This window comes from Microcaecilia unicolor, chromosome 9, assembly GCF_901765095.1.
Source record: "Microcaecilia unicolor chromosome 9, aMicUni1.1, whole genome shotgun sequence".
Taxonomy (NCBI): domain Eukaryota; kingdom Metazoa; phylum Chordata; class Amphibia; order Gymnophiona; family Siphonopidae; genus Microcaecilia; species Microcaecilia unicolor.
Genome location: NC_044039.1, coordinates 110,437,874 through 110,461,054, shown reverse-complemented (window position 1 = coordinate 110,461,054; position 23,181 = coordinate 110,437,874). Strand labels below are relative to the sequence as shown.

At 45.3% G+C, this 23,181-nt stretch overlaps 1 protein-coding gene across 1 annotated transcript in view; it reads right to left on the bottom strand.

Moving 5' to 3' along the window:
- The window catches only part of BAZ1A (bromodomain adjacent to zinc finger domain 1A), a 763,171-nt gene that overhangs the window by 625,686 nt on the left and 114,304 nt on the right, over window positions 1-23,181 (bottom strand). The window contains 2 exon segments of the mRNA XM_030214053.1: window positions 508-609; window positions 10,594-10,743. Of these exon segments, the coding sequence (XP_030069913.1) occupies window positions 508-609; window positions 10,594-10,743 (252 nt within the window).

Sequence of the window (23,181 nt, the reverse complement as noted above, 5' to 3'; positions counted from 1 at the left end):
GTGTCAGAGAGGGAGAAAGGAAACAAGGAGAGTAAATCTGAGGAGAGGACATGAGGCTGGTGTGCACACGTATGCTGGGGGTGAAGTTGACAGTTCCAATCACCACTATCTCCTTGCTTTCCGAGAGGCTGTGTCAAAATAATGTGATGTGAATTCTGCACAAATTCTCATTATACAATTGTGCTGAATTTCTCCCAGAGTAGCCTCATTTTTAGAAACATACATGGATACCATCCAAACTTGTGTAAAGAAATGTACTTATGTATATAAATAACTGGTTAAGCGATTTACAGATGCCAACATTTAAGGTTTCCATTCAGTGAGACTGCATACTTAATTCCTCAAGTACAAGTTCTAGACATACCTGATTGCAGTTTAGTTGTCAATCTGCTTAAATCAGAGCACATAGAAAGCAACACAGATGTAAAGATCCAAAATATAACAGTATTTATGTTAGTCGCCTAAATGAATTTTGGCATTCAAAATACACATTTTTTTTTTGTTTACCTTATCTGTGATGCCTTAACAGTAACAGATTCATAGAGCTCTTTTTTAACAGGCTTCACCTTGTATTTGAACAAGGATGGACTAGTTATGGCTGTTTTCTTCCTGCAAAAGACAAGCAAACCTCAGAACAACTTCACACCAAAACAAAGAACAAAGCAAATAAATAAGGACTAATTAAAAAAAAAGTTGGATATATTCTGGCATCACAGCTAATGGGAGTCAAAGGGTCATTTTGTTTTGACTATGTCAAATCCAATAATGAGGCTGCACGAACACAGGGTGCAATATCAAAGTTCCAAGACTGTCAAGCAGGTGTTCCACGTAGGCCAAAGATTTTCAAGCTTGGTGATGTATGAGACAACATAAGAACTAATGGAACGGAAGTAGAACTGCATTTCACACCTTCTTGAAATGTGTCAACAGTACTTCATCTTATTCTATTGAATTTGATGGTTCCAACAAGCTATGTAAAAAAAACTTCAACATGTGGAATGAGTATGGAAGAAACCCAAACAAACCACATTATGCCAATTTACTGCCTAAGGAAGACAGCAATCAAAATGGAACCAAAGTAATGAGAGAAGTGTCCTTGATCAACAAGTGAGTACTCTGAAGCAGAGAACAAGACCATTAATAATTTTCATACATATAGCACTACTAGACATATGCAGTGCTATACACAAACACGTAAGACAGTTCCTGCTTAACAGAACTTATAATATATTCAAGATAAACAAGACAAAAAATGGATTAGGGAGTTAGGTTTATTATGGTAAAATTATGTCTTACCTGATAATTTTCTTTCCTTTAATGCAGCAGATGAATCCAGGAACTAGTGGGTTAAGTCCACCTACCAGCAGGTGGAGATAGAGATAAACAAACTAAAGGCAGTGATGTCAGACGGCCAGCTCCTACCTCAGTTAGTATGTGATTCGTAAGCATTTGCCAAGGCCAAAAATATGAAACCAATAACAACCAGAAACCATCCTCACTATGAAAAACAGAGAACCAACTTTGAAATAACTGCAACTTGATCCAGAAATCGGAATCTTTTCCATGTTCCCATATCTGTCTGAACTCTGCAAGAGAACCTGGAAGGAAAAAATAGCCACGCTGCGCAGAAAATGAAAAAACCGTGGGCAGAACTAGGGAGGGATCCTGATTCATCTGCTGTGTTAAAGGAAAGAAAATTATCAGGTAATACATGTATTTACCTTGTCACTTGCCGCAGATAAATCCAGGAACTAGTGGGATGTACCAAAGCAGTCCTTAAGTAGGGTGGGAAACCAACGCGCCCCGCGCCAACACTCCGGCCCCAAAAGACGCATCCTCCCGAGCAGACAAGTCTAGCCTGTAATGCTCCGCAAAAGTATGACGGGACGCCCAAGTAGCCGCCTAACAAATCTCTTCCAGAGATAAGGCCTCCGCCTCTGCCCAAGAAGCCGCCTGTGCCCAAGTAGAATGCACCTTCAGGGCCACTGGAGACGCCCGCCCTTGTAGCAGATTTGCCTCTCCAATGGCTTCCCTAATCCAGCGAGCAATGGAAGCCTTAGAAGCCGCCTCACATCTTTTCGATCTCGACAAGAGCACAAAGAGATGATCCGAGCGTCGAAACTCGTTAGAGATCTGCAAGTACCGAAACAAGGCTCTCCGCACGTCCAGGAAACGTAGCGAGGCAAACTCCCCCGGATAATCCTCTCTTCGAAAAGATGGAAGATAAACTGCCTGATTGACATGGAAAGCCGAAACCACTTTAGGTAGAAACAACGGCACCGTCCGAATCGACATCCCTACTTCAGAAAACTGCAAAAAAGGATCTCTGCAAGACGAAATCTGAATTTCAGAAATCCTCCTAGCCGAAGCAATGGCCACCAAACACACCGTCTTAAGTGTTAGATCTTTCTCAGAAACCTTATTCAATGGCTCAAATGGTGGGGCCTAGAGGGCTCGCAGTACCACATTCAAATGCCATGCCAGGCACGGCTGCCGAAGAGGAGGCCGAAGCCGAAGAGCCCCACGTAGGAAACGGACAACAGCAGAGTGAACTGCTAAACAGGAACCATCCAGTTTGCCCCTAAAACAAGCTAGCGCGGCCACCTGCACTCGAAGGAAATAATATGCCAATCCCTTTGGAAGACCATGCTGAAGAAACTCCAGAATAACTGGAATGTCCGCCCGAAAAGGCGATTCAGCACGCAAAACACACCACGCCGAGAAAGCTTTCCACACTCGCGCGTACGCTGCTGAAATAGACTGCTTCCGTGCCCCCAAAAGAGTGGCAATGACTGGTCCAGAAAATCCCTTCTTCCTCAGCTGCCGCCTCTCAATAGCCAGGCCATAAAACCAAAGCGGGAGGGATTTTCCATCTGAACTGGCCCTTGATGCAGCAGATCGGGAGTCACCGGAAGTCTCAATGGTGGCTCTGAGAGTGCTCGAATGAGATTCGCATACCACGGCCGTCGGGGCCAGTCTGGGGCCACTAGAACGACCGGCCCCTGATGTCGCCCTATGCGGCAAAGAACTCTCCCTAACAGACACCACGGAGGAAAAACATAGAGTAGCTGTTGTTCCGGCCATGGCTGGAGAACAGCGTCCAATCCTGCGGATCCTGGCTGCCATTTGTGGCTGAAGAACTGGGGAACTTTGGAATTGCAAGCCATGGCCATTAGATCCATTACTGGTCTTCCCCAACGCTGACAGATCAGCCAAAAAGCCGAGTCCGACAGCGTCCATTCCACTGCGTCCAAAAGAGTCTGGCTAAGAAAATCCACTTGAACATTGTCTTGACCCGCCATGTGCGCTGCCGACAGACTCTGAACATGCGCTTCCGCCCATACTAGAAGACGAGACGCTTCCACTGCCAAGGGAAGACTGCGAGTGCCCCCCAGCCGATTGATGTAGACCACCGTCGTGGTGGTGTTCGAGAATACACAAACCGCCTGCCCCTGCAGAAGGTCTTGAAAACTCCGCAGCGCATTGATGACTGCTTGCAACTCCAGACAATTTATCGGCCAAGTCGCTTCGAGAGGGGTCCACGATCCCAGGGCTACTCAATGAAGACAATGGGCTCCCCAGTCCGCAAGGCTGGCATCCGTCACGACTACCACTCAATTGGGAGACGCCAGAGAAACACCTTTCTGAAAAATTGGCTGACCGAAGCCACCATGCGAGACTGTCCCTGGCCCAGCTCGACCAAGGAAGGCATCGTTGATAATCCAGTGACGTCGGCGACCATCTGTTCAAAAGGAAATTCTGAAGAGGCCGCATGTGAGCCCTTGCCCATGGAATGACCTCCAAGGTTGCCGTCATGGAACCGAGGAGCTGAGCATAGTCCCACACTCGGGGAGCGCGATGATTCAATAAGGTCTGTACCTGAGAAAGCAATTTGATCCTTTGTCCCTCGGGGAGAAACACCTTCCCCCGCTTCGCAACAAATTGCACTCCAAGATACTCCAGACTCTGAGTAGGAACGAGATGACTCTTGTCCATATTGACCACCCAACCTAAGGATTGCAACACCGCAATCACTCGGTCAGTGACCACTCGACTCTCCTCTACTGTCGTCGCCCGAATCAGTCAGTCGTCGAGATATGGATGCACTCAAATCCCCTCCTTCCGCAGAAACGCCGCCACCACCACCATGACATTGGAAAAAGTGCGTGGGTCAGTGGACTTTCCAAAAGGAAGGGCCCGAAACAAAGTGCTGACCCAGCACCGCAAATCTGAGAAATCTCTGATGGGGCTGCCAAATGGGAATGTGCAGATAAGCTTCCTTCAAATCGAGAGCCGTCAAAATCTCGCCTGGTTGAACAGCAGCAATAACTGCCCTTAATGTCTCCATGCGGAAGTGACAAACCCACAAAAACTGCTTTACTTTTCTGTAATCGAGAATAGGCCGAAAAGCCCCTCCCTTCTTTAGAACCACAAAGAAGATGCAGTACCGACCTGTGCGCCTTTTGAGAGGAGGAACAGGCACGATAGCCCCTATTCTTAGCAGGTCTCACAAACACTGCAGAACCGCTGTCCTCGGCCCGCGATACACAGCGGGACTCCAGAAAAAAGTCTGTGACGGGAGAGAAGAATTCTAGCTTGAAACCTTCTCACACCACATCGAGGACCCACTGATCCAAAGTAATTCTGGCCCACTCTAGAAGAAACAGAGAAAGCCGACCACCTATCTGCTCTCCTCCCGAGAGGACCTGCGCCCCATCACTGGGAGGCCCGAGAAGGAGCCCCCTGACGAGAGGGGGGGGGTCCAGCCGGGTGCTTCTCGTTGCGAAAGGAAGAACGCTGCCCAAAATGAGGACGCTGAAATGCTGCGTTGGACCGCCCCGGGCGATACCGGCGCGTCTCTCTGAAACGTGATCTCGAGGCTCCTTTCCAGGTCTTCCCCAAAATGCAATTTTCCTCAGAAAGGCAATTTAATGAGCTGCTGCTTAGAGGCCATATCTGCGGCCCAATGACGGAGCCACAGAAGACGCCGAGGAAACAGTCAAGGCCATGAGTTTGGCTGAAGCACAGACCAAATCATACAAGGTATCCACCAAGTACACCAGCCCAATATCCATCAGCAACATCTGAGGAGTTCCCGGCATATCAGACTCCGAAATCGAATCCATGACAGAATGTACCCAACTGAGACAAGCTCTAGCCACATAAGAACTACAAACAGAAGCTTGAAGTGTCAAAGCGGTCACCTCAAAGGCACGTTTTAAAGAGGCCTCTAGCTGTCTGTCTTGCATATCCTTAAGTGCCACACCATCTTCCACTGGAAGAGTAGTCTTCTTAGTGACCACCGTCACCAGGGCATCCACCCTGGGTAGAGCAAACTGCTCTAAACAGTCTGCTGAAAAAGGATACAGCCTGGCCATAGCCCTGGCTACTTTCAGCCCCCCATCCGGATCTGCCCACTAGGCCGAAATCAACTCTTCAATAGCTTCATGTACCGGAAAGGCCTTAGAAGGTCGTCTGGTACTAGCTATCTTGGGGTTGACCACCTGAGAAGCCACAACCTCAGGGTCCTCTATATTCAGGGCTTCCAGCGCCTGAGAGATAAAGGAGGACAACTCCTCCTTATGGAAAATCCTCACGACGAAAGAGTCCTCCAGTTGGTCAGTGAGGACACCATCCTCCACGTCCTCTACCCCCATCTGCTCTGAGACATCCACCACAGAGGGAGCTGCAGGCGACCGTATGCAGGACCCCTCCCCTCAGAACCCAAAAAAAGCCTAGGCTTTTTAAAGGAGGAGAAATCCTCTGGGGGAAAACCCCAAATCTCTTGGTTACCTCCAGACCCCCTGAGAGGATCAAAGGCTGATGCTGTCGGAGCCGCGTGGGGGAGGGGCAAGGCCCTTTTCAACAAAAACACCTGATGGAGTAGCAAAATAAACTCTGGCGAAAACCCCTCCTCCGCAACGGAGGAGGTCACAGCCATGGCACCTGCACCATCGCCCACAGTGCCTGATGGCCCCCCCAATTCCCCTACCAGTGGAGAAGAAGCTTTGCCTAAAACCGCTACCAGAGCCAGCTCTGTGACGGATTGCGAAATGGCACGAGAATCACCAGGCTCCGGGCGGGAAAGCACACTCTCGGGGGCCGCTCCGTCGAGCCCCGCCAAATCAGTGTACCCCGCGCTGCAAAGGCCCACCGCCAACGCCGTTTCCCGCATCGGGAACAGAGTTTTACCGCCTCCACTGCCATCGCCCGCCCCAAACAGGAATCCAGCAGGACTTACCCCAGACCAGGAAAGCGCAGAAACTGACAGCTGAGCCGAAGAAAAATAACTCTCCGACTCCACTTCGAGGCAGGCTCAGACAAGCAAGCAACAGAAAACAGGACTCGGACAGCAGTAACACAAACCTGCACTCAGTAAAAACACACTTCCCTGTGCTTCTGTTTCTCTTTTAAACAAATTCTATGGTTCTCTTTTTCTTTTTTTCTTTTAGTGAGGTGGAAGAAACAAACAGGGAAGGAAAGGAACAGCAAAAGCCTGTTCAGAGGGAATTTGAGGTGCAGCAGGGATCCAGCAGCTGCGTATGCTGCCAAAGGGGACACCACCAGTCCGCCACCCCCGGCTGAAACTGGCCACCGGCCCAGAAGCACCCTCAGAGGCCTTGGGCCCAGGAGCTGAAGAAAAAGCCGTTCCCACCTGCTGCTGAGATAGAGACATACTAACTGAGGAAGGAGCTGGCCGTCTGACATCACTGCCTTTAGTTTGTTTATCTCTATCTCCACCTGCTGGTAGGCGGACTTAACCCACTAGTTCCTGGATTCATCTGCTGCAACTGACAAGGAAGGGAATGATTAAAGCAACATGAGTACTGAACAGGTTAAAAAACAGTTAAGAGTTAAAAGCTGCCTTAAAAAAAACAGTATTTTAGCCTGATTTTGAACAGAGACAGAGGAGGAGCATGACACATCAAATTAGCAAGTCTATTGCAGGGGTATGGCACAGCAAAGCATATAACCACAGATCCAACTACTTGCTCTAAGAGTAATGTATTGGTGGCTAAGAGTAGAGGAAATTTTAACTGGTGTCTCCTGGTACAAATGAGCTCAGTATTGCGTGACCCCCTTGTGTACACGAAGCACAAGAGGTCACGTGATACTGCTAACAAGTAGGCGCACAGGGGATGAGCTCCTAGGCCCTCACCGGTAACTTACATCCTCCAAGCTTTAATTTCAAGTTTGTAATGTACCCAGTGAGTACATGAACATTTTTGAACTTGGTAAACTTTTCTCAACAAGATGTCTTCTAAACCAATGAGAAAAGAGGGCAGAAGCCACGCGTTAGGTTCCATGATGGCGGACGTGGAATCGGGAGGTATACCATCTTTTAGTCCAGCCTCAGTGACCCAAATAGTGGCAGAAGCAAAAGAGGCAATAAAACCCCCAAGGGCGATCAACTACAGAAAATGTCACATAAAATTAATACTCTTGACTGGTGAATGCAACAATTGCAGTACGACTTTGTTGCTTACCAACAGCGAGTGTCTGATTTGGAAGATCAGGTGAATTGAAAAATTATTTCTTATCTTATAATTTTATTCCTTTAGTCGCAACAGATGAAATCACAGACTTGTGGGTTGTGAGTGACCATCTACCAGCAGGTGGAAATATAGAGTGCTGAACTGCACTGACAGGATGGAATGCTCCTTGGACAGTTTGTATTTCTTATAACAAAGCAGAAGAAAACAGAATTATAACATTTCTCCTTCCCCACAAGGAAAAGGGATAAACCAAGAACTGCAAACATGTAAACCAATTACAACAGTCCATCTAAAATATAAAAATTATTATTATTATTCGCATTTGTATAGCGCTACCAGACGCACGCAGCACTGAACACCTGATACAAAGAGACAGTCCCTACTCAAAAGAGCTTACAATCTAAGTAATACAGACAAACAAGACAGTTACGGGTGAGGGAAGTAATGGGTGAGAAGGGAGGAAGGGACAAGGGGAGGGCAACTAGGAGCTAAAAGCAGCAATAAGTTCGAACAGAGTGAACTAAACGATAGAAACCATCAGAAAAACAGGGTGGGCCTCTGGATTCATCTGCTGCAACTAAACGAAAGAAAATTATTAGGTAAGAAATAATTTTTTGTTCCTTAGCGTCAGCAGCAGATGAATCCAGAAACTTGAGAGATGCAGCAAAGCAGTCTTGAAGTAGGGTGGGAGACTGAAGCTCCCATGGATAGCACAAATACTCCAAAAGATGCATCCGACCGAGTAGAGACATCCAAATGGTAGTGTCTGGAAAAAGTATGCAAGAAAGACCATGTCACTGCACTACATATTTCCTCCAGGGAGACCAGACGGGCTTCCGCCCAGGAAGTCATGATAGCTCGGGTAGAAGGCACCCAAAATCTGTCCGGAAGTGGTTTACCGTTCAGTAAATATGCAGAAGAGATAACCTCCTTGACCCAGCGAGCTAGTGTGGCTTTGGAAGCAGCATTACCTTTCTGAGGTCCCAAGCAAAGCATGTACAAATGATATGACCAAGGAGCTCAGTCACTTCCAAATAGTATAGGAGCATATGGAAAACGTCAAGTAAGTGGGAAGAAACAAAGGTTGATTGAGATGAAAGGCAGTAACCACCTTAGGAAGATAAACACATATGTGCTACTTTTTGTGTACACCTTACCTTGATTTGTATCTGTCATTTTCAGGGCACAGACCGTATAAGTCTGCCCAGCATTATCCCTGCCTCCCAACCACCGGCTCTAGCACAGACCGTACAAGTCTGCCCAGCACTATCCCCGCCTCCCACCACCGGCTCTGCCACCCAATCTCGGCTAAGCTTCTGAGGATCCATTCCCTCGGAACAGGATCCCTTTATGTTTATCCCATGCATGTTTGAATTCCGTTACAGTTTTCCTCTCTTAATTATTATACATCTCCTCAGTCTTTGGAATCCTTGGTCGCCCTCCCACTTTTACCTCACTGCACCCTCTTGCCAGTCAGGTTTCCAGGATATCCACAATGAAATGCATGAAGAGACTTGCATATAACAAAGGCAGTTTATGCAAATCAATGTCATGCATATTCATTAAGGATATCTTGAAAACCTGACTGGCAAGGGGGTACCCCAGGATTGACTTGGGAAACACTGCCCTATTCTATGAAGGGAACTTAGGCATCTACTTTCCTTTATAGAATACTCGCATACAAGAGTAAATACATGCATAGAAGATATGTGCGCACCTTAGTGCATCTATCCCCTCTGAACTGTGGCTGAACTGTGTTCTTCTACTGAAGAATTTGGGTACCTTTATGTTGAGTTGGAATATCTAAGATCTAGAAATCAAAGTTCCCCATCTTTCCATGACCAGACGGAATATTTCTGTCAATAGCTCCCTTTCTCCTGGGTCCAGTAATGCTCAAGTAATCCACCTGAATATTCAATAATCCCACAATGTGTGCTGCAAATATCCGAAGTGTTTTTATGCCTACTGAAACAGACAAGGCTCTATTTCCACGTTGGTGCTTTGAGTTCCTCCCTGCTTGTTTATATAGGCCACTGTCATGACATTGTCCAACAGGATCTGCACCAGCTTGCCTGTCAGAATGGACTGAAAGGCTTGTAGCGCCTTGCGGACTGTCCTAAATTACAAACAACTGATTGACCAAAGAGATTCCGTCTTGCTTCCAAAACCCTCAAACACTGTGTTTGAGGCAAAGAGCACCCCAGCCAGGCAGGCTTGCATCTCTCACCACTATAATCCAAGAATGGTGTTCCCAGTAGGAGGATGGAGGTGTGAAGCCACTAAAACATGCTGTACTTCACTTGGTGTCCAAAATAAATGAAGATCGTAGTCTTGAAACGTGGGTTGCCCATCAAGACAAGAGAGACTGCTGCAGGGGCCACATGTGAGCCCTGGCCCAGGGCACGACATCGAAAGTATTCTCCGTGAATCCCAGCACTTCCATATAATCCCAAACATAAGGATTCGGAATTTGCAACGAAGTAAAATTATGCCTTACCTGATCATTTTTTTTTCCTGGTTGTGTGTATCTACCAGTAGGTAGAGATAGAGAATACTGTACTGAAGACAGTGATCCTGGATGGCCAGCACCTCAGTCAGTCAGTATATGTCGCATCAATAAGCAGAACTAGATAGTATATAATCAACCCATCAAGAAACAGTGAATTCCACTTCTATCAAAGTCCTCTGCCTCTATTTGCCTTTATCAGAGGAGCAACTTAGCAGCTGCTTCTCTGCGAGTCTAAGTTCAAATTCTGCTGCATTAGTCTAATATGTACACTATCTGATGGAGACAGAATACTGACACCACCTGTTATCTGCTAGCAACAGACATAAGCCACTTGTCTGGGTATGTTACTGAGAACAGATGGTATAGTTACCATCTCTGTTGTCTGGACCAATTATATTTAATGATAACATATGTAAAAAAAAAAAAAAACAACAAAAAAACTATCAAACACTCTTTTGGAAGAAACAGGCACATCAGGAGCAAAGGGAACGATTTTGTCAAAGGTACATTGCCTTTAAGGCACAGCAGCATTTTAATCTTAGTACAAATTTACAACTAAAACCAACAACTGTTTTCTGAAACTTTTACCCATTTAATGTAGAAGCTTTCGGGGGTTCAGGCTCCTCATCACTGTCACTAATCACTATTGGCTCCTCAGCATTACTGCTTTTGATGTGACCATTGGACATTCCATTCTGTTGGGGTGGAGCTTTGACTTCCAGAATTTTACAATGCAATCTAAAAGAAATCAACATTTAATATAATTTTAATCTATAACTTTGCTTTTTCTGCTTCAAGGCTAAACAAGGTAAAGAAAACATTCATCACTATACAATACAGGCAAATAAAATATAATACAATTTTCATTCCTCCATACCACTTATATAGAAAACCTCCCATAAAGTATCCCGTCTTTCGTTCCCCCGTCATTCCAACCACAGGGTTCAAAAGCAAGTAGCAGATGTTCTCTGAGAACGGCAGACAAATATATGTATTAATTTGCTTCATGAAGTTATTGTAATTTGTTTTTTATTCTATACATTATTATGTTTCATTCACTTTATTGTTTGTTAGCCACATTGAACTTGAGTCTATTTAGGGCTAATGTGGGGTATAAATGTCATGAATATGTGGGCGACGTCCTCCACGGAGCCCAGTGCAGACACTGCCATAGAGTACTGTCACTTTAAAACTTCAAAGCAGTGCCCCCACCACACATGCTTGGTTGCCTTGACGCTCGAGCGCAGGGAAGGCAGTACCATATTATTTATTTATTTGGATTTATTTAATGCCTTTTTTAAGGAATTCACTCAAGGCGGTGTACAATAAGAATAGATCAAACATGAGCAATAAGCAATTACAGCAGAAAACATATACAACAATACAAAGTATGGCATGGTATACAACTTACAATGTCAACACAATGCGTAATAGAACACTATAATTGATAGTGAAGGGTAAAGCAAAGTTGTAACATATAGATAGGTAAGAAAGTAGGAAGAGTTAGAAAGTAAGGTGACTGATTTGAAGAAAGTTGCACACGAGGTCAGAGAGATGGTTAAATATTATCTCAGCTAGGGCACGAGTGGATAAACATGACCCGCTGCAGTATGTGCAGCCCAAGTCACTCCTTGTGTGTGTGAGTGAGACTAACAAGTTAGTTACTTCTTCCATTAAAGGACTGGTTGAAGAGCCAAGCTTTCACCTGCTTCCTGAAGTAGACATAGCCTTGTGTTAAGCGCAGCCTTTCAAGCAATGCATTCCAGAGTGTGGGGGCAACTCCAGAGAAGGCTCGCATGCGGACATCATATCGTGTAATGTCTTTTGGAGAAGGTGTGGTTAGTGAAAGTCCTTGGGAGGACCTTAGTGTCCTTGGCGGTGTGTGCAGGATCATCCTATTCTTCAGATACTCAGGGCCATTTCCTTTCAGGGCCTTGAAGATGAGACATGAGTTTTAAATTTAGCCCTGTACTGTACTGGTAGCCAATGAAGTTCTTGCAAAAATGGTGTGATGTGGTCACATTGCTTGCAACCTTCTATGAGTATTGCTGCTGCATTCTGAATCAACTGGAGCTGGTGCAGACCCTTAGTAGTCAGACCATTGTATAGTACATTATAGTAATCTAGTCTTGATGTTACCATGGCATGCACAACTAGGATAAGATTTACCTTCTCGATGTAAGGAGAGAGGCAGTGTAGCTATTGCAAATAGTAGAAGCAGCTCTTGAAGGTTGCTTGGATTTGGGGAATCAGAGTAAGTGTTGAATCTAAATGTATTCCAAGGTTCCTGACTTGTGATTTGAGGGGGAGTTCATACTTCCCAAAAGGGATTTTCATGTCAGGTATTGTGTTAGGGACCCAAACAATCTTGGTTTTACTTGGGTTCAGGCAAAGTTTGTTGTGTTTAGCACACTCTTGAATTGATGCTAGACAGGTAATCAGTTTATTCAGGGATGTAGGTAAGTCAGGTTCAATGGGTATGAGTAGCTGCACATCATCCGCATAGATGTAGAACTCAGTGTCCATTGACTGAATCAGCTCAGCTAGTGATTTGAGGTAAATATTGAACAGAATAGGTGACAGTATCGCTTCTTGTGGTATCCCGCAGGTCAGTGTCCATGGTGGTGATGAGTTGCTGCCAAACATTATGTCTGATAGGATCTGAACAAGGCAAGTATTATTCCATTGATACCTGTTTTTGTCAGTCGTGCTAGCAAGATATCATGATCCACAGTGTCAAAAGCTGCTGAGAAATCTAGCAGTACTAACACCGAGGTGAATCTCTTTACTCGATTTCTTTGAAGATCATCTAGCAAGGATACGAGGACTGTTTCTGTTCCATAACCGGGTCTGAATCCTGATTGACATGGATCTAGCCAGTTACTCTTTTCTAGCCATTCACTAAAACACAGACTGTTTGTTCTAAGAGTTTCCCTGGAAAAGGGATTTTGGATACTGGCCTGTAACTTTCAAGTTTGTCCTGTCAAGGTTGTTTTTTCTTCAGCAGAGGGCAAACCACTGACCTTTTTAATCCTGTTAGTAGTGGCCCATTAGAAAGAGAGTTCACAATTTTTGTGGCACCTTCTATAAGACCCATACTTGCCTGCTGCACTATCTTTGATGGGCGGGGATTCTCTTAGGATTTTGTCAAGGCTCTCCTCTGTCATTAGGTTAAAAGTGTTCCATCTGTCTCTGTTAGGAGGGGACAAGTTTGTGCACCCCTGGTTGACTGGTTAGGGACTGGGTGGGATTGCCTGTAAATCCTGATGGAGACTTAATTTTCTTGGCAAAGTATACAGCAAAATCATTACAGTTCAGTTTAGACTGGGCAGACTGGTTCTGTTGTGGGGGTTGCAGTAGGCTGTTTACTATACTGAACAGCTGCTTGGTTGAACAGGCAGCCTGTGCAATGCATTGAGAGAAATATTGTTTTTTGGGTGCTGTTAAGACTTGGCGGTACTTTGCCAAGTGCTTCCTGCAATTTAGTCTGTCTTCATCCAGGTGAGATTTGTGCCATCTCCTTTCCAGTTTTCGTCCTTCGCGTTTAAGGATCCAAAGTTCTGGAGAAAACCAAAGTGAGCGTTTGTGAGTGGGGCATAAGACCTTTTTTAGTGGTGCTGTTTTTCTAAGGTCTTGGCTAAACGTGATTCCAGATGTCAACTTGTTCTGACACTGTTGTTGTCTTTTCATCTACATGTGGATAGTCTAAGGCCTCTAGGAAATTCTCAGCGGTCAGCTTTTTTTTTTTTTTGTCTCTGATCTCCTTCCAAACTCTGGGAAGTGCCATTTGTTTCAGGTGGTCACTTAGGGAGAATTTAATTAGAAAAAGGTCTGACCATGATAGGGGTGTTATTTCAATACTGTTATGACTATTTTCTAATTAAATTCTCCCTAAGTGACCATCTGAAACAAATGGCAACTCCCAGAGTTCTGGGTTATCCACCCCTTGTAGAATGCCAGGTCTAGTATGTGGACCCTTTTCGTGGGTTAGAGAATTGATCACCTGTGTAAATCCTAGTGCTGTCATCCTGTCCAGAAAGATAGCTGTGATAGTAACTGGTGTTTTGATGTGTAGATTGAAGTCTCCCATGATCACCAGCCTAGGGTAATTCAGGGTAACTTAAGTAATCAGATCTAAGAGTTCTTGCACAGATAATGTGTTGTTACAAGGTGCTCTGTATACCTTGAGCAGCCAGGTTGGCTTCTCCTCTTCAAGTTGGATTAAAAGAGATTCTGATCCATGTAGCTTAGGGATGGATATTCTGCGCAGTTTGATTGTGTCCCAAATCAAAACTGCTACCCCTCCACCCTGTCTTCCTGGTCTTGGTTGATGTTGGATATTGAAACCTGTTGGGCATAGTTCAGCCAGTGGTAAACCTCCACTTTCATCTAGCCAGGTTTCACTTATTCCTAGGGTGTCAAGATGCTGATCATTTATGGAATCATGGATCACGGGACCGGACGGGATCCACCCCAGGATATTAAGGGAGCTCAGAGAGGTCCTGGCGGGTCCTCTTAAAGATTTGTTTAATAAATCCTTGGAGACGGGAGATGTCCGAGGGATTGGAGACGGCGGAGGTGGTCCCTCTTCACAAAAGTGGTGATAGGGAAGTAGCTGGAAACTACAGGCCGGTAAGCCTCACTTCGGTAATTGGAAAAGTAATGGAAGTGATGCTGAAGGAAAGGATAGTGAATTTCCTGGAAGCCAATAAGTTGCAAGATCCGAGACAACATGGTTTTACCAAAGGGAAATCGTGCCAAACGAATCTCATTGAGTTTTTTGATTGGGTGACAGGAGAATTGAATCAGGGACGAGCTATGGACGTAATCTACTTAGATTTCAGCAAAGCTTTTGACACGGTTCCCCACAGGAGGCTTTTAAATAAACTGGATGGGCTGAAGATAGGACCTAAAGAGGTGAACTGGATTAGGAACTGGTTGACGGACAGACGCCAGAGGGTGGTGGTGAATGGAGTTTGCTCGGAGGAGGGAAAGGTGAGTAGTGGAGTGCCTCAAGGATCGGTGCTGGGGCCGATTCTGTTCAATATATTTGTGAGTGACCTTGCCGAAGGGTTAGAAGGTAAAGTTTGCCTATTTGCGGATGATACTAAGATCTGTAACAGAGTGGACACCCTGGAGGGAGTGGAAAACATGAAAAAGGATTTGAAGAAGCTAGAACAATGGTCTAAGGTCTGGCAATTAAAATTCAATGCGAAGAAATGCAAAGTGATGCACTTAGGGAACAGAAATCCACAGGAGACGTATGTGTTAGGTGGCGAGAGTCTGATAGGTTCAGACGGGGAGAGGGACCTTGGGGTGATAGTATCTAAGGATTTGAAGGTGACGAAACAGTGTGACAAGGCGGTGGCTGTATCTAGAAGGTTGTTGGGCTGTATAGAGAGAGGTGTGACCAGCAGAAGAAAGGGGGTGTTGATGCCTCTGTATAAGTCGTTGGTGAGGCCCCATCTAGAGATTGTGTTCAGTTTTGGAGGCCGTATCTTGCTAAGGATGTAAAAAGAATCGAAGCGGTTGCAAAGAAAAGCTAAGAGAATGGTATGGGATTTGCGTAACAAGAGTATGAGGAGAGACTTGCTGACCTGAACATGTATACCCTGGAGGAAAGGAGAAACAGGGGTGATATGATACAGACGTTCAAATATTTGAAAGGTATTAATCCGCAAACGAACCTTTTCCGGAGATACGAAGGCAGTAGAACGATGAGGACATGAAATGAGATTGAAGGGGGGCAGATTCAAGAAAATGTCAGGAAGTATTCTTCACGGAGAGAGTGGTGGATGCTTGGAATGCCCTCCCGTGGGAGGTGGTGGAGAGGAAAACGGTAACGGAATTCAAACATGCGTGGGATAAACATAAAGGAATCCTGTTCAGAAGGAAAGGATCCTCAGGAGCTTCAACCGAGATTGGATAGCAGAGCTGGTAGTGGGAGGCGGGGCTGGAGGTTGGGAGGCGGGGATAGTGCGGGGCAGACTTATACGGTGTGTACCAGAGCCGGTGGTCTGTGCCAGAGCCAGTGGTGGGAGGCGGGACTGGAGGTTGGGAGGCAGGGATAGCGCTGGGCAGACTTATACAGTCTGTACCAGAGCCGGTGGTGGGAGGCGGGGGATAGTGCTGGGCAGACTTATACGGTCTATGCCAGAGCCGGTGGTTGGGAGGCGGGGCTAGTGCTGGGCAGACTTATACGGTCTGTGCCCTGAAGAGCACAGGCACAAATCAAAGTAGGGTAAACACAAAAGTAGCACACATGAGTTGTCTTGTTGGGCAGACTGGATGGACCGTGCAGGTCTTTTTCTGCTGTCATCTACTATGTTACTATGTTACCAAGGATTTCATTGCAGCTGATCTGACATTCACCAGTCCTACAGTTCTCAAGGGTTGTCTGGGGGTAGCTCTGGTGTGGCAATGAGGTGATCTTTTAAGTACTGTTATGTAGATGTTTGACCTCTTGCACTTGTGCCTTCTCTTTGGTTGGTTGGGATTATGGTTTCCTCTCCCACACACCACTGGGATGCTTGAATGCCATTTTTTTTGTGTCAGAAGCTAGTCAGGCAAAATTTCACTGGATGGCGCTGCAATCCACTCTTTGGAGTACACCCTGTAGATCAGCAATCTTCCTAGTTGGCAATGCAAATGAACTCTCACAATGGCTCGGAAAATACGCCAAGTCACAATGCAAATTAGACATTTGCCCTACTAACCTAGTAAGATCCGCCCCCAGACAATTCAAAAAAGACCTCACAAACCATGTAAACCACAGACTCCAAAATGGTCTCTTTCCCACAGATAAAGGAAACATCCTACTCACTCCGCTGCCAAAAGATGCTAAGAAAAGCACAATGGACCTTACCAATTATCACCCAGTACCATCTATTCCGCTCATAACCAAACTCATGGAGGACATAGTGACGAAACAACTCACTGAATACCTAAATAAACACTCAATTCTGCACGAGTCTCAATCAGGTTTCGGTCAAATCACAGCACCGAAACTGTACTAGTGCCTGCAATGAACTCATTCAAACAAGCAATTGCAACTGGTAATAACATACTCCTCCTACAATTCGATATGTCAAGCGCCTTCGACATGGTTAATCATGGAATACTATTACATATACTAGAATACTTCGGAGTAGGAGGTACAGTCCTCCAATGGTTCAACGGATTCCTGACCACAAGATCATACCAACTAACAACAAACGCGGACATATCACCCCCATGGATACCTGAATGTGGAGTTCCCCAAGGATCCCCCCTCTCACCAACTCTCTTCAACTTAATGATGATACCTTTAGCCAAACTTCTAGCCAATCAAAACCTCAACCCCTACATATACGCAGATGATGTCACGATTTACATTTCGTTCACACATGATCTAAACAAAATCACCAATGAGATTAACCAAAGCCTCCAAATCATGCACTCCTGGGCAGATGCATTCCAGCTAAAACTCAACGCAGACAAAACACAATGTCCTGTACTCACTTCACAACGTAACACAAACAACTACTCCACCATAACCACACCATACTGTTCTCTACTCGTCTCACAAAATCTGAAAATTCTTGGAGTTACCATTGATCGAAACCTCACACTTGATGCCCACGTGAAGAATACGACGAAAAAAATGTTCCACTCTATGTGGAAACTCAAAAGAGTAAAACCTTTCTTCCCGAGATACATCTTCCGTACCCTGGTACAGTCAATGGTAATAAGTCACCTGGACTACTGCAATGCATTATACGCCGGCTGCAAAGAACAGACTATCAAAAAACTCCAAACAGCCCAGAAAACCGCAGCCAGACTCATATTTGGAAAAAGTAAATATGAAAGTGCAAAACTCCTAAGAGAGAAACTTCACTGGCTCCCACTCAAGGAACGCATTGCGTTCAAGATCTGCACAATTGTACACAAAATTATTCACGCAGACGCCCCAATCTACATGCTAAACCTCGTGGACCTGCCTCCCAGAAACACCATAAGATCAGCCCGCAAATTTCGCAATCTGCACTTCCCCAGCTGTAAAGGACTGAAATACAAGCGGATACACGCCACCACCTTCTCTTACATGAGTACGCAGTTGTGGAATGCATTTACTACAGCCCTGAAAACTATTGATGAAATAACTAACTTTCGCAAATCTTTGAAGACACATCTCTTCAACAAGGCCTACAAAGAGGACCCATAGCCCTACAAAACTACCTCACCAGCCCATCCAGTCATTAAAACCCACCTTCTATACTATCATGCCTAACACCTTCCTTCTCTCTTACCTACTTAACCATTGTACATCATTAATTGTATCTGATATCCTGGAATGACTATGTCATAACAAAACTCTGTAAGCCACATTGAGCCTGCAAATAGGTGGGAAAATACAAATGCAATAAATAAATAAATAAATGCAGGGTTACGGCTTTAATATCTGAAAGAACAGACCTTTTCAAAGTTGTAAATTCAGACCAGGCCTGTGACATCAAAGTCCTCCATCAAATAGAGAAACAAATGGCTGCATTAGCACTTCTATGTGAAATTCTTGGAGACAGTGTATAAGTTTCCTTTAATTTAAAGGAATCTAACAGATTCAGAATTATAGAAGTAGATTATATGATTAAAATAAATTTTTAACTCACGGATTTCAGGTATGATCTTTAGAGTTTCTGGTTCTGATATCCTTGGCTGGTCCAATTGATGCAGGTTGCTGTAGGCTTTTTCTTTATTGTCCCAGAGGAAGGATAGATGTAAATAATGATCCAGCTCCAATCACAGAGCATGAGGAGAGTTATTTAGGGAAGATAAAATTTCTTTTCTCCAGCCAAAAATAAAAGGAAGAAGTTCCGAGTAAAATTGAGACTGGTGCCTCAACACAGACTGAGCAGAACTCAGTAAAAGTTTGGGTTGTAAATAAGCAGAAAATGTAGTTATGTAATCTAAGTTGCAGAGCCTGATGTGAACCCAGCCAGCCCAGCCAAGTAGCCAGTCGTAAGCTAAGACAACAACTCCAAGGGGAGGCGGGAGGGATACGAAAATATATGCCCGATAAAGGTAATATTGATTTTTCCAAACACAAGCAGGCATAATATTCTCAAATGTGGGACTCACGTTCTACCAGGCTCACAATATAAATGAAACCTGGCAACTAAGTGGAAAATGAGCCTGGCAAAAAAGGGCCAGAGGGTGGAGTTGACAAGTATTAAAAAGATTCTGCAGGGACTGCTTGTCCAAACCGGCTACCCCACCTAGAAGCTGTCCCAGATCTTAGTGAGCAGTGAAGGCGTGGATAGAAGACCACCACGTTGTCGCAATGCAAATTTCCTCAACGGAAGAAGAGCAGAAATGGGCTACTGAAGCTGCCATGGCTCTTCCATTCTGAGTGATGACATGGCCATGAAGGGTCAAGCCCAGCCTGAACATACGTGTAGGAGATACAGTCAGCCAGCCAAGTTGAGATACTACGTTTGGTGATGAGAATCCCTAATCTCATAGGGTTAAAGGATACAAAAAGCTGGGAGGACTTCCTATAAGGTTTTGAACACTCCAGATAATACACTAGAGCACGCTTGAACTCTAAGGTATGCATGCTACTTCTCCAGGATGAATGTGGGGCTTAGGGAAGAAGGCAGGTAGTACAATGGACTGATTGAGGTGAAATTCTGATAAAACTTTAGGGAGAAATTTTGGATGGGTTCTAAGAACAACCCTGTCATGGTAGAACCTGGTGTAAGGCAGGTCTGTCACAAGGGCTTGAAGTTTGCTTACTCTTCTGGCAGAAATAAGTGCTACTAAGAACAATACTTTATACGTGAGAAACTTCAGGGAACAGGAATGGAATGGTTCAAATGGAGGTTTCATGAGAGCTGCGAGGGCGACTTTGAGATCGCATGCCACCGGAGGTGAAACAATAGATTCATGAAATGCTTATTTCATACCAAACCTATAAAGGGATGCACAGAAATTGGCTTTATCAACTCTAGAGTTAAAAGCACTAATGGCACTCAAGGTTCATATTGAGGCCTGAATCCGAAAGATGGAAAAGGTACTCCTTAAGTGTCAAAAGAGAGCGCCTAGCAGGGTCGCGTGTTCTGGCTGTACACCAAAGGGAAAATTCTTCTCCACTTGAGATGTTAACATCTCTGTGTAGGTAGATTCTTAGAGGCCAATAGTATTCTACAGACTCCTCTGGAAGGTTTCAGGAATGTAAGTCTATGTCTTCAAAAGCTAAGCCATCAGGGCTAGTGAGAGGGAGTCTGGATGGAAAAGGGTTAGGGTTGGAAAAGGATCTAAATGGTATCTCAGATGATAACTCTAGAAGAGGAAACCAAACTTGACGTGCACAGTAGGTAGCAATCAGGATCATGGTCCCTTGGTCTCGAAGTTTGAGAAGTTTCCCCTATGGAAGGCAGTGGGGGGAAAGGCATATAGAAGATCTGCTCCCCAGTAGAGCAGGAAGGCATCTGGGGCTACATGGGTGGGAGCTTAACGTCTGAAACAAAAGCGTGAAAGCTTGTTCTTCTGAGGAGACGCAAAGAGGTCTACTGCTGGGGTTTCCCACTGCTGGAATATTTGACAAGCTACAGGCATGTGTGTGACCATGTGTGAGGCTGAAGGACTCAGCTCAATTTGTCTGTCACAGCATTCTGTTTGCCAGCCAGGTAAACAGTTCTTATAGAGATGTTTCAAGAAGCTGCCCAAGTCCATATCTGAATTGCTTGTTGACAAAGGTGGTAAGAATCTGTTCCACCCTGTTTACATCTCAACCTGGTTGTCGGTGCGAATGAATTCCAGACTGCTAGCAATTCCAGGAGATTGATATGATCCACTTCAATCTGGCTTTCGCCCCCTTCATTCAACTGAAATAGCGCTTGCTGAAGTCTCCAATGATCTGTTCCTGGCCAGATCCAAAGGTCTCTATTCTATCCTCATCCTTCTCGATCTATCTGCTGCTTTTGACACTGTTGATCACAGCCTACTCCTTGATACGCTGTCCTCACTTGGATTTCAGGGCTCTGTTCTTTCCTGGTTTTCTTCTCATCTCTCCCAGCGTACCTTCAGTGTATACTCTAGTCTAGTGGATCCTCCTCTACTTCTATCACACTGTCAGTTGGTGTACCTCAGGGATCTGTCCTGGGACCTCTTCTTTTCATCTATACTTATTCCCTTGGTACTCTGATCTCATCCCATGGTTTTCAGTATCATCTTTACGCTGATGACTCCCAGATCTACCTCTCCACACCAGAAATCTAAGCCGAAATCAGTCCAAAGTATCAGCCTGCCTGTCTGACATTGCTGCCTGGATGTCTCAGCGCCATCTGAAACTAAACATGACCAAGACTGAGCTTCTTATCTTTCCCCCTCCCCCCACTCTCTATTTCTGAGGATAACACTCTCATCCTTCCTGTCTCATCAGCTCGTAACCTTGGGGTCATCTTCGACTCCTTCCTCTCCTTCTCTGCACATATTCATCAGACTGCTAAAACCTGTCGTTTCCCTCTCTATAATATCACCAAATTTGCCCTTTCCTTTCTGAGCACACTACCAGAACCCTCATCCACACTCTTATCACCTCTCACTTAGACTATTACAACTTGCTTCTCACAGGTCTCCCACTTAGCCATCCTCTCTCCTCTTCAACCTGTTCAAAATTCTGCTGCACGACTAATATTCTGCCAGTGTCATTATGCTCATATTAGCCCTCTCAAGTCACTTCACTGGCTCCCTATCCATTTCCGCATACAGTTCAAACTCCTCTGGGGTCACGTGATGTCACTGGACTGAACGGACGTCTAATAGCTCGGCTCCCTTCCCCTGCTTCTTTTCGGGCATGTCAATAATACCTAAACCCCCGAAATCGAACGGAAAGTGAGTGGAAGTGGTGAATAAAAGCTAAGTGCAAGAAGGTGTTTTTTCTCGGGCAGAGAAGAACGGTATGCCAATTAAATCTCTCAGATCAGGGAAAGAAAAAGGCAGCACGCAGAAAAGCAAGATGGCGTCGCTGAACGAATCGAACCCGCCAACACCACCGAAGCAGTCTAACAGCTTTACCTCAGGGCACGATGATTTGGTCCAGATCTCCTTCAAGAACATGTCACAGCTACTGGACGACAAGCTAGCAAAACTACACGATGGCATGGAAGAAATTTAAGAAAGAATTTGTACGCATGGTGTTCGGCTGCAAGAGGTGGAAGAACGAGTTTCCTCGCAGAAGAACCGCATGGCGGTAGCTGAAAGCAAGCTGCAAGATATGGAGGCGCAAATAAACACACTGCGTGATCGGGTGGAAGACCAGGAGAATAGAGGACAGAGAAACAACATCCGGATTGTTGGTATACCTGAATCGGTTGCTGAAGCAGAGCTGCGAGACCTGACGGAGAACTGGCTCCCGAAACAGCTGGTGTTGAACCCGGATCACAGCCGAGGTCAAATAGAGCTTGTTCATAGAGTTGGACCAAGGATGAGAGCCAAGTGGAAGGCCACGTATGATCATAGCATGGTATTTAAACTACATGATCAAAGCTGCAATTCTAGAAAAATTCAAGAAGATACGCAGCGTGGAATATGATGGAGCGAAGGTCTTGTTGTTCCAAGACTTTTCCATTAGAGTTATGGAGCAGAGAAAGCTCCAAGCCCCGTACTGTACCAAACTCTATGAAAAAGGAGTTAAGTTTGCTTTTCAATACCTGGCGAGAGTGCAGATTACTTATAACAACAGCACCTGTACTCTGACCAAGACTGAAGAGCTACAAGCATTCCTGGACAAAATACCAAGGGCTCAGGTACGAGATCAGGATAAGAATTAAGGAGCCGGGGAGGAATAAGTGCGAAGAAGCTCAGTTGCAGGATACCTCTGAAAGCTGTTTTGAATTGATGTGGAAGGAGTTTTTTTTTTTTTTGGGGGGGGGGGGGGGGGGGGGGGGTTTGTTTTTTTTTTCTACACTGTTTTCAAACTGTTTTAAAGTGAAGTTGCGCATCTATTGGATTACCGGTGGGGAGTCAGCGCACTGTAGCGGGTCATTTACCTGACGGCAGGAGGGGAAGCCGACGCGTGGAACACAATTTGCAACATGGCCAGTATAATGCTTGGAAACTGTAGGCTATACCCGCTGGAAACACAGTGAGAGTTGGAGTATCTGCTGATTTGGAAGCTGGCTGAAGGAGCTGTAA